Here is a 16,524-nt window from a genome sequence, read left to right as displayed (position 1 = left end):
TGATTTGATGAAAATGAGTAACAACTACTAATTAACAATTGCAAGAAAAGTGATTACTAGAACAATAATAATAAAAAGGAATCACACCCGGTTTCGGTAATTATTAATCTAGGATTTCTACAAGTTTTAGTTTCAACTCAAATGCATTCGATTAACGGATTTAGTGTACCGTGACTTAGGTGCTACTAGCTATCAACGTCCCGAAGAACGAACAAAAAGACACTTTGTAATCAACACAAGTAAATCCTAACCACGACAACGTACAATTACATATCACCGTTTCGCAAAGTCATAACTTTTAACATCGTTCGACAATTCACGAATTCGTAACAAATGTAATACTATTGTCAAAAGTTTCAAAAACCAAATACAAATTGTCACTAAGATGAAACAAGAACAAATTGAAACCCTAAAATTAACAACTACCTACACCGGGGTGAAACCGAGATGACTAGCCGCTCATGGTTGATGCAACTTGATCACTGGATGTTTGGAATGCGGATGGAGTCATCTTGAAGCTTGATTGGAGGATTGGTGAATGATGAAGGTTGGTGATGGATGATGATGGGTGGATGGATGAATGGATTGATGGCTAGCGTTTGGAATCAAGATTGTGATATGGTTCTTGATCTTGATTCGGGTGATGGATGTAGAGAGTTGAATGGTAGGTGAAAGATGATGTGTTGTGGCTCCAAGAACAAAGTTCAAACTCCAAAACAAGTGTAACTCCCGTCTTCAATACTCCCCCTCCAATAGAAATCGAGCTTAACCCTTTATTCAACCAATTTCGCGTTTTAGCAAACCACTACCCGTCGCCGACGGGCCTGACCCCGTCGCCGACGGGTCCCCAAAAAGTCAAATGCTGTCGACGGGTTATGCACCTGGATACGGGTGTTTCTGGCCGACGGGTGTTTCTAGAGCCCGTCCGGGACGGCCCTAGACCCGTCGACGACGGCCTCTTGAAACTCGATTCTCATTTTTTGACTCCTTGCACTCCCGGTTGATCCGTAACGCGCCCCGGTGCTCCGGTTTTCGACCCGGTGACTCGTAAAGCTCACGAAAAGCTCCTTAAACTTCATCAAACCTGCAAAACACATATTTGATTAAAAGTAGGCTATCCGAGTTTAAAACCTATGTAAAAACATCAAGTTATGCAATAACGAACACCGGTTTTCAACCACGTATCATTTATCCAGTAAGAGGCCTGAACTATTAATTGCGTAACCAGTAAGGGGTCTGAAATATTAAGAGTCAGTATAATGTTTAGCCGTTTAGAGGCAAATGTCTGACCAATTCATATAAAAAATCCTAACCATTCAGACTAACTATAATGCTTAACCATTTAGAGACAAATGTCTAAATCATTCAAACATCTAGTCGTGAAACAAACAGTCTGAACTATTAAGTGATAAACCAGTTAAAGGTTTGAACCATTAAGAAGAGTTTTATTAAGAGGTATATGTTAGACCATGGGGTAAGTGGGGCGAGGGTTTGGGGCATGGGTTGACACGTGGAGTTCGAGCCCCCCCCCCCCCCCCCCCCCCCCCCCGCGCTGGTGAGTGACGTGTCCGTGGGGTATGGCGGGGCGTGGCTTGGCCAGGTGTATTAAAATAAAATAAAAAGAAATCTAAAATTTAAACATGGCCCGCTATGTCCTAGCCAACAAGCCAATAAGAGCCAGCCACATAGGATCACTAGCATGCCCCACGCTCGGCCTTAAACTCTCGCCTAAGGGGCCACGCCCAAACCCAAGCCCACCCAGGGTAGTGACTTGGGCGTTTCTCTCCAACCCACGCACCAACCTCGACCCCATACCCCATATTCTTATGATAATATTTTTAGAAAAGAAACGTTGGCCTGGCGGGATTATTCCTTTTTGGGCAAAACACTGAAATAATAGTCCATATCTATTTCTGGCATGCAAGTTGCTTTCCCAAATCAACATCTGTTCTTTCTCTTCCTTCAATTCACTGCAAGAACCCCAAACCCACTCAAAACTTGTATTCAAAATCCTCTCCTCTGGAGATCAAACACTCCGTTGAAATCGTTTTTCTTTCTGTGATTTTCAATATGTCTAACAAACACGACATGTCTGATCATGTGTCCAAGGTAGACAATCATTTCCTTAAACAGTTCTGCTCAACATACAACATTGGTCCTGAGTACAAGCCCACTGTTCCTCAGCCCGACCACCGTATCACCGACTGTCCCGACGGTTACATCGGCCTTTACACCAGACATTTTGAGTCCTCCAACATCCGCATTCCCTTCTCCAATTTCTTTCTGGATTTCTTGAAACATTACAAACTTAACATATCCCAGTTGTCCCCTCTTGGTGCAATGAAAGTTACTCATTTCGAAATCATGTGTCGGGCTCTTGGTGGCGAGCCATCGCTACCTTTGTTTCGACAGTTTTATGGACTCGCTTGGAATGGCGATTGGTACACCGTGAGACAACGGAGGAATCTTGCTATTTGTTGCATATCATGCGTTCCAACATCTATGCCTCCATGGAAGGACTCATTTTTTTGGGTTTCTGCTGAAGCTATACCTTTCAAAATGGGTTGGAGACACCACGATGATGAGCCGTCAAATGTTATCCCCCCTCATACCGAACACTTCGATCAGAAACTGTACCAACTCTTGGTTTACCATCCCACATGCTTGCAACAGCAAGGATTTCCGGAACATGTTCTGATCCTAGCTGGCTTGAGTCGAAACTGGCCGCACTTGAACGCCGAGCCTGTCATAATGGATGGGGACAAGGGTATGCAATGCATTACTGGGTCGTTATTTACAATTAAGATCTAAATATTATTAAGTAATCTAATAATTTACATCGAGATAGTTGGTAAACGGGCAACAAGCTGCGCCGCTACCCTTTTTTTGAATAGCAAAACTAACATTACTTATTTATGTGTTTACTCTTTAGATTTTTTGTTCTGTTTAAGCGCCCATGCTTTGAAGTTTTTAATATATTCAGTTTGTAGTCGAAGTACTTTTAAAACATGTTCCACTTCTAGCTTCTAGCGGTGGCGGATCTAGAAAATCTTTATAGGGGCAACGTTTCCAAAAAAAAGGGGTTAAGAAATCGAAAAAAGCATCAATTTTTTCTCAAAATTTACAGTACCGCCGGAGCGTCAAGGGGTAGCGGGGGCAACCCTTATTAACAAGCTAGGTCCGCCCCTGAATAACGTTTACAAGGATCCACTTGGTTAAACTAGCAAATGTGAATATACTGGTATTTATATGATCCGCTAGTGAACTAGCATATGTGAATAGTGTAAAAATAAATACATGTTTGCCAACCAGAGATACGTACCAAATCCGCTAGTTTACACCTAGAAGCTAAACATGTTTCAAAAACTTGACTACAAATATTGTTAAAACTCCAAACCATCTGAACCACAAAAATTCTCAAATATAATTTATATATATGTCTTGGTGACTCTTTGAACATTTGTCTTGCAGAAATGGACTTGCTCAAGTATATCAAGGAGACGGGTGTTGGTAATGCTGGTGTTGTAAAGTTCACATCTCGTTCTCTTGCTGAACATGAAGACCACATTTTAGAGCGGACTAAAGGCATCTGCTACGAAGGTACCGGTTCCAGTGGTGGAAATGTGGAGATTCATATGAGCACGTTGATTGCCAAAGGAAAAGGCCCGGAGACGGTTTCTGAGCCGGCTTCATCCTCAAAGAAAAGGGATAATGTTGTGGTAATTACTATTGATGACTCGAGTGATGAGACCACCCCTCAAACGCATGTGGAAGAGGCACCCGTGTCGTCAGCTGGTAATAAAAGAAGAAGGGGAAAACAGATTATGTTTACGGATGAGTCATCCAGTGACCACTATGAGGTGGGTCAGACAAGCGCGGGTCAGGAGTCTGTTCCAGAGGTTGTAGCCCGCTGGTACGAGAAAAAATCCCAGATGGAGGCCCGTTTGCGTGACCGAATTTCTCGGTATCGCCTAAAAATGACTTGTCAGCACCAAAAGATCCGGAAGCTGGGGAAGAAGGTGCGGAAACTGAAGAAATCTTCGAACTTTGATAAAGGAAGAGAGGCGATACGGATGCCTGCAAAGGTAGTGGAGGCCTTAAAAAAAGAACTAGAGGAGGCTCGTGATACGCAAGAGAAGCTCAAACAGGAGAGCGCAACTGCGGCCCGCGAGAAAGAGGGTTGGATGCAAGAACGCGTGTCGTTAGAGAAGTCACTGGAGCGGGTTTGGTCTGAACGTCAATGGTTGATTGAAGAAGGGTTTGAATACGTGATTAAGAAACTGCACCAAAGCCGGGAATTTCTTGAACCGTTGGCAGCTGTGGAATCGAACATATGGTTAGCGGGGGCACACGACGGCCTTGTTGAAGGTTATGCAAAATGCAAAGCTGGGGTGGCTTTGGAGCATAACCGCCTATTTAAGCCAAAGGCCGAGGGGGAGCTTAACAAGGCTGCGGATGAGCTGAAAAACATGCAGTACCCGTATGTGGTAGCTTTGTCGAAATATAGGGACCGTACATTGGATGAGTTGAAAGCATTGGAGCCCGACATGGGGATGGAAGATGAAGGCGTTGGTTGTAGTAAGAAGGTTGGAAAACGAGTTTGAGGCAGGCTTTTTATTCGGTGTTAACTATTTGATATTATGGTAGAAATTTGTTTAAGTTTGGGAACATTCAGTATTAACTAACTAATTTTATGATATGTATGGAATATCATCAGACTAGTTTTGTCTAGTTGGTTGGCTTTATGCAAGTCTATTAGTCAAATTCTACTAAATTATTTAGTGAATGAAGATAATAGTTCAAATCAAATACTCTTGCGTTATTCTAAACAGAAGTATTTGTAGCATTAACATTTTTTTGTTTTGAGTATTTTAGTTGTGGCACGTCCGTGTCGTTGTGACTCGAATGCAAGGTGCATGCTTATCAACACGTTCGGGATGTTACAATGTAGTCGCGTTTTCCTCGGTTCACCGGAAATCGATTGTCACGAGCGCATATATAGCGATAGGTACCAAGAGGGAGAGTAGATGATTGCGCGATTTCTATCATCCCTACGTTACATAAGAAAATGTGGCCCGGAGGTCTTAAGCAAGCCAAACTTCTCTCTTTGTCCAAATACATTCTGGTTTATCTAAAACATGTATTTTTTGCATGTAACTTTTATATATATATTTCCAATTCTTTGTAAGCCGACAATCAAATATGGTCAGAGTTCACACTAGAGGTGTACAAATTCGTTCTTTTAATTGATTCAGGTTATAAATTGAACCGCATTGGTGAACAGTTAGTTCGTAAAATACCGGTTCAGATTATAAACCGGTTTAGGGGGAAAATGTTTGAACCTATCAAATCGATCGGCGTCGAGTTCAAACCAGTTTGGGGCATAAAAGCCACTTGTTTTTCAATCGGGTCGAGTTCATATTGGTTTCAGGGAATGAGACTACAAACTAACGGGTTGGGTCAGGTCCAAGCCGGTTATTTGGGAGAAGTGGGTAGGGTTATAAACCGGGTTGGCGGGCCAAACCAGTTTTTTTTACACCTCTAGTCTCACACACACAAATAAACAATGACTTGGAGAAATCCATTACATATAAATTCAGACTTTATGGTCCATAAAATAAACAATAGCCCATGAATAAAAAAGCCCAATAGAATTAAAAGCCCAACCTACTATATAACATTTGATTTAGGGTTTCGTTCATCCGCAGCCGATAATCGGTAAACGCAAAGGAAATTATCAGGTTCGCTCTCAAACAAACTCATGTTTTTCACTAATTCAATGAACTGATGCGTGATTTAGTTTACGAATGTGTTGTGTCTCATTTCTTGTCCACATTTTGATTGTAGTTTCAGTCTGTAATGTTTGTAGATCACATTGAATTAGACCTCATATTCTTTGAGTGATACTTGATACGTGTAGAAAAGTTAGAATATGAATGAAAAGTGTTATTGTTATTGAAAATTAGTTTATCTTTATTGCTTGAACAATGTTGAGTTTATGTAACATTGGTTTATTTTGATCTATTTTGTTATGTTCTTAGCGTGATAAAATTAATTTATAGGAAAGTATATAGTGTAAACGAACACAGTGAACATCCATGATCAATGATTATAATTTAAATAAATAAGTGTTACTAAAGTTATGATTTAGGAAACTTTTTTGAGCCTTTGAAAAACTTGCACCGAATTTGGCTTCAGATTAACAAATGCCGACGTTCTTAATCGATATTTGAGCTCTGTGAATTTAAAACATGTGATATGCCTAGAGTTAGTTAATATGTTACTTTTAGCCCTAAATCACTAATGTTATTACCCATTTGTGTGTTATGGTAATGAATACCAAGGCGCGCTTTTTACAAAAAGCCCCAAAAAGCGCAAATTTTGGGGTTTTTTGACCTGAGGCGCATACCTCATGTACATAAAGTGTTTTTATGCTGTTTTTAAGCATCAAACTGTTGTACAATAGGGTATTGGCTTGTACTTGTAGGTAAAATCATATATAATCTTTATTTATAGCTATATTTTGGATAAGTAATGCTAAAAACCTATGGGATATATATAAAAAAATTATATAATCACTTTGCGCCTTGGGTACGAAAAGCCCACCGCTTTTGAGCTTCGCGCCTTGCTATGTTGTCAAAAGCGGCAAGAAGCGCACGCCTAGGCGCAGCGAGGCGCACCGATAGCTCCTGGTGGCAGCCTAGGCGCAAAAATGGGTTTTTTTGAAAAAAACGGCCTGAGGCGCAGCAGGAAAAGAAAAAAAACGAAACTGAACTGAGTACGATAGAAAAACTGCCTCACGCGGGCCCGGGCTTTTTGGAGCTGCATTCGTGTCCGCAGGTGCGGGCACGCATGAGTTCAACCAAACTCCATGATCTTAAATGGCATGTATAATAGTTTTTCTTTTATTATATATGTGAAATCTTATTTATTTTCAAAGCATAACATATTTTTTATATTTTTTTTCTCTATGTGCGCTTTTCTTAAAAAAGCCCACGCTTTTTTTGCGCCTTGCGCTTAGGCTCCGGGCGAGGCCGATGCGCCTCGCCTGCGCCTTGCGTCTTTGACAACATTGGCGCCTTGGTTTTAGACCTCGTCGCTTTTGTGCGCCTCTCGCTTTTTAAAACCAAACTTGTATTATGTATATATTGATTGGTTTGTACTTTATACTGAAATGTGCTCGTATTTTCAGAAATGGCTCCAAAGCAGCCAAATACTGGACTCTTTGTGGGTCTAAACAAAGGGCATGTTGTTACCAAGAAGGAACTAGCACCGCGCCCTTCTGACAGGAAAGGGGTAAACGATTAATCTTTTGTGTATGTTTATTATAAATGCATTGAACCTTTTATTCCCAGTTATCTTATATTCTATGTGTTTTTGGTGGTTAATTTAGAAAACAAGCAAGAGAGTACACTTTGTGAGAAACCTTATCAGAGAAGTTGCTGGATTTGCTCCTTATGAGAAGAGAATTACCGAACTTCTAAAGGTTGGAAAAGACAAACGTGCCCTCAAAGTTGCCAAGCGGAAGTTGGGCACTCACAAGAGGGCCAAAAAGAAGAGAGAGGAGATGTCCAGTGTTCTTCGCAAGATGAGGTGAACTTCAAGTTTCTACATTTACATACACATTTATAAATATTTATAAACGTGGTCGTGTAACATGTTTTATATCCTTGGTTATATTTTTATGCAGGGCTGGTGGTGGCACGGAGAAGAAAAAGTAAGTTTTTGTTGTTGTTTACTACTTAAAGATCTATTGAGATTTGTGTTTAGTTAGTGGTTTTGACTGTTTGTTGGACCTTTTTGTATGAATGTTTTTCAACAATGATCTATGAATGCGTGACTCATTTACAAATGATCCTTAATATTATGCTTGTTGTCTTGAAAAGTGTTTGCTTGATGAAAAAGTAACTAGAGCTTGAGGCCATTGTAGGCAGTGCAGGTAAGTATGTGTTTATGTAGGGGTGTGAATTTCTGACACGAGTCGAAAACACGACACGAACTTAACACGAAATTCACGGGTTTGGGTTTGGTCTAAACGGGTTCGGGTCAGTTTGAGGTTGAACCTGCGAACCCCTTTAGCTAAACGGGTCAGGTTCGGGTCAACCCGATTGGGTTGGCGGGTTGACCTGTTTAACCCATTTCTATGATATTATATTTTTTTACAATATGTTCTCTGTCATAAATTAAATTGGTTGTGTATTTTATGCTATAATTATAACTTAAAAAGGGAAATTGACATAAGATTTAATGATTTTAATGTAATTTGATTGTATAAATTTGTGTAATTTTGGTAGATATTAATTTGCTGGAAAAAAAAAAGATTCGGGTTGAACGGGTCGGGTTCATGTCAGCAAGTGAATATTCGGGTCGGGTTCAAGTTCATATGTATGACACGATTTTCGGGTTATGGTTTGTCTAAAATTTTCGTGTTTGGGTCGGGTTGAACTTGCCAACCCACGAACACGACCTGTTTAGCACCCCTATGTTTATGCTTGCAACCAAACTCCAGGACAGTGTAATGTGTGGCTATGATTGGTGATGATAGTTTTTTAATCTTCTAATGTTTTGTTATAGTTTTCATTTGTAGCTTTATCTGTATATTAAGTTATGGGTGACTTGGTGACCAATTTTGGGCATATTTGGCCGACCGTTTAACAGACACTTGAACAGTATCTGCGCAACCACACACATGTATTCTAGATCTTCGGTTTTTTTATAATCAAGGAATTTTGGTTTCTGTTCTGGTTATGCCCGAATGGAACTGCATAGACATTATAAAAATTCTTACCCAGCAGATCTATCACAGTGCTCCTGGCCAACCCTTACCAGTGATTCTTGCCTCCCCTACAAACAATCGTTTTGGATTCAACCTGTTCAAACCGTGTCAATATTCTCTGGTTCACTAATCAATACCAATAAAACCAACTTTGATTCAGTTCCTCTTTACTCACAATGGTATCTCTTACGAAATACTATATAAAGTTATCTTGATTCTTAAAACCATGGTTGTAGAAATCGCTAGTTGGCCGGTGAGGACTAGCGATTAATCGGTGATTAATTGGCGTGTAGTCAGGATTTTTACAACCATTCTTAAAACACATTAGTAATTAACTCAAATAGTCACACACACCAATTGCTACCTTTTCATTATTATTCTTGCCTTAATCCAAATATCATCATACTAACTATGCCCTAAACTCAAAAATTAAATGAGTTTATTATCATAATTTCATGAAAGCAATTGGTTACTACCGGATGATCATAGAATACATTCACCCAAAACATATATATATATATTTTGTTAGAATAAAAAACACACCAAAAAACACATCGTTTATTATGAGATTTTATTTATATAGTTACAAACTAAACTTCAAAATCACCACAAAAACCACACCACCCTATATATGCTCATGTATTCGCCACTTCTGATCATAAAAAACGTAACATTATCTACTATGTCAAGGCTAGTTAAGCTTAACCATGCAATAAGCTCCAAACGGTGTCGTCGATCATATCGTCGAAGATCCATTCTTCGACTTCTGTAACTACCTCTAGAGTCTCCGAACAAAGATCCATCCATCTTCTAGATATTTCAAATTCTTTCTTTATCAGTTGATCTAACGATCTCGGATAATGGCAGCAGAGACGCGACTCAATTCGTTCCCACACCTCGTTTATCAAGTCCATTCCCTTCGGAAGCGGATGGATACTTTGTTTACAATATGACAACCCCGGAAAGAAAGCTAACGAACGATCACAAATCTCCTTGAGGATTTCATTTGTGGTGTCGAACAGGAGCAGTTGGTCATGCTGGGCCCGGCTCGAGAAGATTTGTAGTTCATGATACAACGATGGGTCGAGTATTTGGTCCGAAGAAAGCCACCTTTGTTCAAACTCGTCCCAATTAAGATCCGATGCTAGAAGCACAGCTTCTACATATTCATACACAGATTCCTCGTTCTCGGCATGGTTAAGGCTACATGTTTCTTGCTGTTTTGTTGGGTTAACAATTTCCTCGAATCGAATACGTAGTGGTTGAATCGAAGATTCAGCTGAAAACATTGTTATAAACTAAAGTCAGCATCACAAACGGGCCATCTTAAAAAAATTAGAGGTATTAACGGTCCGGTCTGGTTCGATTTTGACAAAAATTACGGGCCGAACCGCTAACTGAGGTGTCGAAAAACGACAAACCAAACCCCTTGGTTGGATGGGTCAGCCGGTTTTATCGGTTTGTTGGTTTAACAAGCCGGTTTTGGTGGTTTGAACCGAATGTTTTATTTTTGAGTCATTAGTTTGTAACAAATTTTTAAAATTTTAATGTTCCAAAATTATAACCATATTCTAATTAATAAGAGGTGTGTGTGTAATAAAGGTTAAATTGCCACTTCACGGCTGGTTCCAAGTTTCAAACCAGACTGAACCGTTAAACCACCGAACCATGAAAACCGAACCGTTTGGATCTCAAACGCGCTGACTTGTTTCAGTCAGTCTCAATGGTTTTTGAACACCCCTGCTAAATATTATAAAGAAGTAATAAACCACGAGTGCTTACAAGATCGGGAAATGGTTCTAGCCGGGCTAATATCATCATCCGAAAACAACGGCTCAAGAACAGACACAGGACTAGGTTTGCCAGTTCTATCGTCTGAGGTATTCTCGACTTCTTCACTCTTTCTATTGCTTGAAGGTGAAGATCTGGAAGGCGACACTACTGGAGAACAAGATAACTCGTCTTCTTCAGTCGAATCCTATAGACCGAAAAAAAAATATCAATTTTAATTAAAAAAACGAAACTGAAATAAACAAAATTTCTATTCAATCAGAGAAAATCTTCATTAGTCATTACCACCACATCAAAAACTTCAGTTTCTTCAGGTGAAAGTGGTCTTGACATCTCTACAACACCTGCATTCGTGTTTCCGAGATCGATCAGCAAAGCGTTTAATTACAAATTAATCAATATATAACCATACTTCAAAAACAGTACCTTCAGCTTGATGAATTTCATCTGAAACTTCCGGTTCTTGATGATCGTCATCTGCCACATTCAGTTGACTTTCGTTGACAATCAGCTCGTTCAGCTGACTTTCATTGACGAGCGGCTCGTTCAGTTGACTTTCATTGACAATCGGCTCGGTTCTACGACCCAACTCTGTAGAATGAGAGTTGTAACCTGGAAAACAAAGAAGATTTCCAAGAGTTCTAGAATGGCTCATTATCAGTCCGGTATCCTCGTCTTCATTGTTCAGGATTTCATGTAAATGCTTCTTTGCCTCGATGTAGAGGTTAGATACCCGATCACTCATGTCTCCGATCTCCTTGTTTCCATTCAAATTTCTTTCGGATTTGCATAATCTTGAACCCATGTCTTGCTTAAGCCCATAAGCAGATCTAGAAAATCTTTCGGAGGAGAAATGGTCTCGGTTTGGAGAATTCCATCCACTGTTTCCATCAACAACCGGTTTTTCTAGACATCCTGAATCTCTCGAAGATTTTCCGATAGCATTCTTTAACTTTCTCTTCATTTCAGTGAACGAAAAATGCGAAACGCTTCTTTCATGACGAACTTTATACCCGTTGGTCGTATTTGAAGGTGGAGGGGTATCGTTGACGTTGAACGATATACATTCGTGTGACTTGCTCCTTCTTCTGAAGAAGTTTCGGTTTTTACTAGTGACGGGTTGTTCTGATATTGAATCGTTTCGTTTGTGATCTAACGAGTTTGATCTTTCGAATGACGGTTTTTGTTCTTCGTTTCTTTTCTCTTGGATTAGGATGAGTTTGTTCATTAGCTCTTCAAATTCATGGCATTGTGATGTTTCCCGGTTATCGAATGATCTACTTGATATTTTTTCGGTTTGATCCATTTGCATTTCTTCTTCCATGAGTTCCTTCACTCGAGTATGGGCCGCTTCACTATTCTCACTTTTTGGAGATTCAATCCCTTGATGCATCTCTTCTGTGTCCGTAAGCGAGCTCACTTCGGATGTAGGGCTCGAAGGACCTGCGGAAACCAAGACCATGGTGAGCCATAAGATGAAACGAGTGCACCAAGGGTCATGCGTCTTAGCCCGTTCACTTTTTTGTGGACTGAAAAGGGTAACGGGTCGAAACTCAAAACTGCAATTTATGGTGCGGGTCAAACCGGAGGGTTGGTCCTTGACGCAAAGTGGTTTAATATCTAAGCCCAATAAGTATAGTGGTCTTATTGTGCAAGCCCAGTAAATATGATGTTGGGACCATTGGGCCCGAACCAACCCATGTTGACAAATGACAAGCCCATTAGAGTTTAGTAACCCCCCCCCCCCCCCCCCTCTTTACATATGATCCATATCCAATTTGTTAAAATTTTGATATTTTCGACCCATCTGACGTGTTACTTTTGGTCTATTTTCATTTAATTAAATCTTTTAACGTGACCCATTTAACCGTGACAGGTACAAAACCTCCGAATCAACCTATCTATAAGTAAATGAGTTGAAACAGACAACATACGTACCAGTGGAACTTTCGGTCATATGAGCTTTATGATCTGAAAGCAGTCGTCTGGTAACCCGGCTATGGCGGAAATTTAAGATGCTTACTATACTCGACATACAACCGGCGCGCCGTTGGTGTCTTAATCTTTTCGCCATAAGAAAGTCGGAGTTCTTTAACTTTAAGATCATTGATGCCTCTTTTGTGAACAAACAAAATAAGCCTGATAAACAAACATTATACACAAACAATGGTTATATATCTTACAATGGTTGTTTGTTGGATATTGTATAAAATGTTACAAACCACAACAAAGATAATACATATGTAACACCATATGACATCAATACGTTTGGACAAAGCAGATAATATTGGTTGATATTAGCGGCCAGAATCCAAATATTACGATATATAAATCTCAATTTTTTATTGTTTAAATTAATTTCCTTGGTGTCAATGTTCTTGAAATTGCATGTACTAATGTACTATACAAATTCATGAAATATAATGCCCTTGGTTTTAATGTTGTTGAAATTGCATGTACTAATGTACCATAAAATTCATAAAATATAATGAAACTAAAAACCACGCCTAGATGCAAGCAGATTGCTGAACCAGCACTCTACCTATAAAAAAAACTATTTTTTTCTTTTTTAATGATAAATCGTCGGTCGTCCGAATTAAATACGGTAATTCTATTTTGGGCAAGTTTTTAACAAGAAAATCACGACAATTATACTTCATTTAATCATTTATATATAGTACACAGTCAATGTCATATCTCATTTTTATGCATGCAGTTATGAAATATTTGAACATATTTGACACTTGACATAGGTTTAAAGAAAATAAAGTAGATAATGGAAAAAAGAAATCATGTATATAAAAAGTAAAAAAAATCGGTAAGAAATATACATAAAAATTATATACACGAAATAAACATTTTATAGCTATAAGCCTATAACATAAAATTGGGACACACTACACTAACTTATAGATATAGAAAAAAAATTATTTATTTATTATTATTATTATTATTATTATTATTATTATTATTATTATTACTATTATTATTCTCGTGATTTTTTCTATCATATTACACCTACTTTTACTTTTTCACCCGGTAACATCATTACCCGAGTACTTTCGCTTATGTCACAAGTTTTGTTATTACCATTAGTCAAATAAATGGTTATATTAAATCATAATTTAACACATGAATTTATTCTATACGATCAAAACTAAAATCTTTCTTTTTAATTTTTTAGAAATCTAAAAAGGTTATAGGCGATGTTAGTCATGATGAATCAAAAGTCGAACTTTAGAGTCAATTTGTACATCATGCATTAAAACTTGTACGTTGATCACATTCATCAACTATGTTGGTCTCAAGTAGAACAAATAAAACAAAGAAATTATAAAAAACATTAACAAAATGCAGACAAGAAAAAGTACCTGAAATCAAATTAGCAGCTGAACTTATATTCTCTAGAGAATAAAAATAAGCTCCAATTTTGACTAGTCAACTCTCAATTTTTACTTGTTCTCCCTTCTATCTCTTTGAAGTATGTGTTCATCAAGACTAAACGCTTCAAACCTTTAAAAATCAAATCTTTAAGCAGAAATCCCCAATATTGAGATAAAGATCCAACATGCAAAGATTTTTTCACCAAATTCTTACTAAATTTAGACTTAACTCAATGTGGGTATCAAAAATTTGCAATCTTTATGTGAAAAAACAGATACCCACAAGAAGTTTCTTTGATCAAAACCTATTGCAATCTCAAACTCAATGTGGGTATCAAAAATTTCCAATCTTTATGTGAAAAAACAGATGCCCACATGAAGCTTCTTTGATCAAAACCTATTGCAATCTCAAACTCAATGTGGGTATCAAAAATTTGCAATCTTCATGTAAAAAAACAGATGCCCTCTTGAACCTTTCTTTGCAAAATTGTTATCATCATCTGTCAAACCACAAGACTTTTGTTTAAAGAAAATGTGTAAAGTCAGAAGCTTTATACAAGAAAAAGAAAATCAAAAAAAGGGGTATCTTAAACCGACCAAAAAGAAAGAGACCCAGATGGACAAAACACCACCCCACTTATATTTTTATTAAAAATAAAAAGTAGTTATAATCCATGGTGGGCGTGTGTGTAGTGTGTCAGCCGACAGTAGAATTCTGCAATGGTGGTGGTCCGGTGGGGGTGACGGCGGACCGGCGGTAGAATAGGAGGAGAGAGAGACAAGAGAGAGAGAGAGAGAGAGTAATGACAGGAGGTAAAGGTGTGAGTTTGAGCTTTTTTGTGTGTGTGTGAAATTAAGAATTAAGATGAGGTGAAAATGGGGGGTGAAAGATGATGACACCTGGGTGATGCCTTTGTGGGGCCATGGAAAACATGATACACACAGTAATACACACTGTAAAACACACACTAATCTTGAAAAAGAGAAATCTTGGGAATAAAGATTGCAATGTTTTCCAGCTGCTTATATTTGCAGGTTCCCATGTTCAATCATCATCAGTTTCACCACCACCACCACACTCACCATCCATCTCTCATCACAATACACACACTTTTTACTTTCTCTCTCTCACACTACACACATATATGTATACAAAACTGAAATATCAAAATAAATTTCGATTGAAACAGATAATAATTAATGAATAGGACCTTTGTAAGTAATAGACAAATTTTCTAATAAAAACAAGGAGAATATATTGTTATTTTTTTAGAAAAAAAAATCATGAAATAGTAACAAGTTTTAATGGACAAATTTCTAATAAAAACAGGAGTTGATGAGTAAAATCATTTTTGAGTCGGTTTCTGCATTTTAACTATTTGAATCCAAAAACAAACTTGTCTTAATTTGAGTCTCTGTGGTTTATATTTTTAACCCTTTGAATCCAAAATGAAACCTCATCCAACCCTTTGAGTCCCTGTGGTTTGTATTTTTAACCCTTTGAATCCAACCCTTTTAGTCTATGATTTGGATGAGGTTTGCATTTTGGATTCAAAGGGTTAAAAATACAAACCACAACGACTCAAATCAAAACATGTTTAGTTTTTTGATTCAAATAGTTAAAATGCACAAACCACATGAACTCAAAAAGGAATTTACTCTAAAAACAAGGAGAATATATTGTTATTTTTTTAGAAAAAAAAATCATGAAATAGTAACAAGTTTTAATACTATTTCAATGTCACTTGTACTCTTGTAAATTGGAAATTACTCAAGTTTTAATGATGTTAATGATTATGAAATTTATATATATATTGGATTTGAATGCAATAGCTATTAAATTTGATTGTTATTTATTTATTTTGCTCGTTCATAATAAAATATAAGTTATGGTTAAATTTGTTTTTATTGTTTTATAGTTTGAAAATAAAAGAAATAAAATTTTGATATAAGTTATCCATTATGGTTTCGGTTATTACACATGTTTTTTTTTTTTTTTTTTTTTTTTTTTTTTTTTTTTTTTTTTGTTAAAATGTAGGTTAGGGTGAGAGGGGCACTCCCCTCTTAGGGGAGTCTCATCTCTTACGCACACCCAATCAGGTTATGCGACGTCAACTCCCCTCTTAAACTTCCCTCACACCCCAATTTGATGGCGGCACTCCTCTCTTAGGGGACTTGTTTTTTTGTTTTTTTTTATTTGTTGTAAAATTATGCATGTTTATAAATTAAAAAAATATTAATAAAAAATTAGTGAAGCTGGTTATTTATATTAGTTTAAATTGAATTTTTTTTTTAAATTTGACCGTTGGAAAAGTCAACCGTTCCTTGATCCATGTGCAATTTAACGCGGTGAACCAACCCCGATTCCCTTCCCTGATTTGGGTCCCCGCGGTGATGGCAGTGGTGTTCCTGATCGGGGACTGGGGTCACCGAACAAGTCCCCGCATGATGACCCAGATACCCTTATATTTGTGAAGTTAATTTAAAAGAAAAAGTAAAAAAAAAAATCTTATCATTGTAATTACTAATTTATGTCTTGGTTCTAGTATTTTCTTTTAACCGCTTTCGGCTATC

The 16,524-nt window shown here is 37.8% G+C and overlaps 3 protein-coding genes across 3 annotated transcripts; 2 read left to right on the top strand and 1 right to left on the bottom strand.

Annotated features, from left to right (window-relative positions):
• Positions 1-1,950: 1,950 nt before the first annotated feature.
• LOC110917859 lies at positions 1,951-4,809 on the top strand. Its single transcript, XM_022162303.2, has 2 exons — positions 1,951-2,767; positions 3,472-4,809. Exons 1-2 carry the CDS (start codon positions 2,071-2,073, stop codon positions 4,602-4,604), a joined length of 1,830 nt encoding a protein of 609 aa, XP_022017995.1. The 5' UTR covers positions 1,951-2,070; the 3' UTR covers positions 4,605-4,809.
• Positions 4,810-5,615: 806 nt separating this feature from the next.
• LOC110916515 (60S ribosomal protein L36-2) lies at positions 5,616-7,867 on the top strand. Its single transcript, XM_022161230.2, has 4 exons — positions 5,616-5,741; positions 7,193-7,296; positions 7,394-7,593; positions 7,691-7,867. Exons 2-4 carry the CDS (start codon positions 7,195-7,197, stop codon positions 7,719-7,721), a joined length of 333 nt encoding a protein of 110 aa, XP_022016922.1. The 5' UTR covers positions 5,616-5,741; positions 7,193-7,194; the 3' UTR covers positions 7,722-7,867.
• Positions 7,868-9,271: 1,404 nt separating this feature from the next.
• LOC110916517 lies at positions 9,272-15,088 on the bottom strand. The gene is made up of 6 exons (XM_022161233.2): positions 13,939-15,088; positions 12,506-12,706; positions 10,994-12,010; positions 10,853-10,911; positions 10,559-10,754; positions 9,272-10,055 (listed from the first exon to the last, which is right to left on the bottom strand). The coding sequence occupies exons 2-6, from the start codon at positions 12,672-12,674 to the stop codon at positions 9,478-9,480; spliced, it is 2,019 nt and encodes a 672-aa protein (XP_022016925.1). The 5' UTR covers positions 12,675-12,706; positions 13,939-15,088; the 3' UTR covers positions 9,272-9,477.
• Between the last annotated feature and the right edge of the window lie 1,436 nt (positions 15,089-16,524).

This window comes from Helianthus annuus, chromosome 16, assembly GCF_002127325.2.
Source record: "Helianthus annuus cultivar XRQ/B chromosome 16, HanXRQr2.0-SUNRISE, whole genome shotgun sequence".
NCBI lineage: Eukaryota > Viridiplantae > Streptophyta > Magnoliopsida > Asterales > Asteraceae > Helianthus > Helianthus annuus.
Note: the sequence above shows the minus strand (reverse complement) of the source record. Positions and strands in the feature narration are given on the sequence as shown.

Coding starts and splice junctions, on each gene's coding strand:
- LOC110917859 (XM_022162303.2), top strand. CDS start 2,071: ATGTCTAACAAACACGACATGTCTGATCATGTGTCCAAGGTAGACAAT. Junction 2,768..3,471: donor CATAATGGATGGGGACAAGG/GTATGCAATGCA, acceptor TTTGTCTTGCAG/AAATGGACTTGCTCAAGTAT.
- LOC110916515 (XM_022161230.2), top strand. CDS start 7,195: ATGGCTCCAAAGCAGCCAAATACTGGACTCTTTGTGGGTCTAAACAAA. Junction 7,297..7,393: donor GCCCTTCTGACAGGAAAGGG/GTAAACGATTAA, acceptor TGGTTAATTTAG/AAAACAAGCAAGAGAGTACA. Junction 7,594..7,690: donor AGTGTTCTTCGCAAGATGAG/GTGAACTTCAAG, acceptor ATTTTTATGCAG/GGCTGGTGGTGGCACGGAGA.
- LOC110916517 (XM_022161233.2), bottom strand. CDS start 12,674: ATGATCTTAAAGTTAAAGAACTCCGACTTTCTTATGGCGAAAAGATTA. Junction 10,912..10,993: donor TGAAATTCATCAAGCTGAAG/GTACTGTTTTTG, acceptor ACACGAATGCAG/GTGTTGTAGAGATGTCAAGA. Junction 10,056..10,558: donor TAGAACCATTTCCCGATCTT/GTAAGCACTCGT, acceptor CAATGTTTTCAG/CTGAATCTTCGATTCAACCA.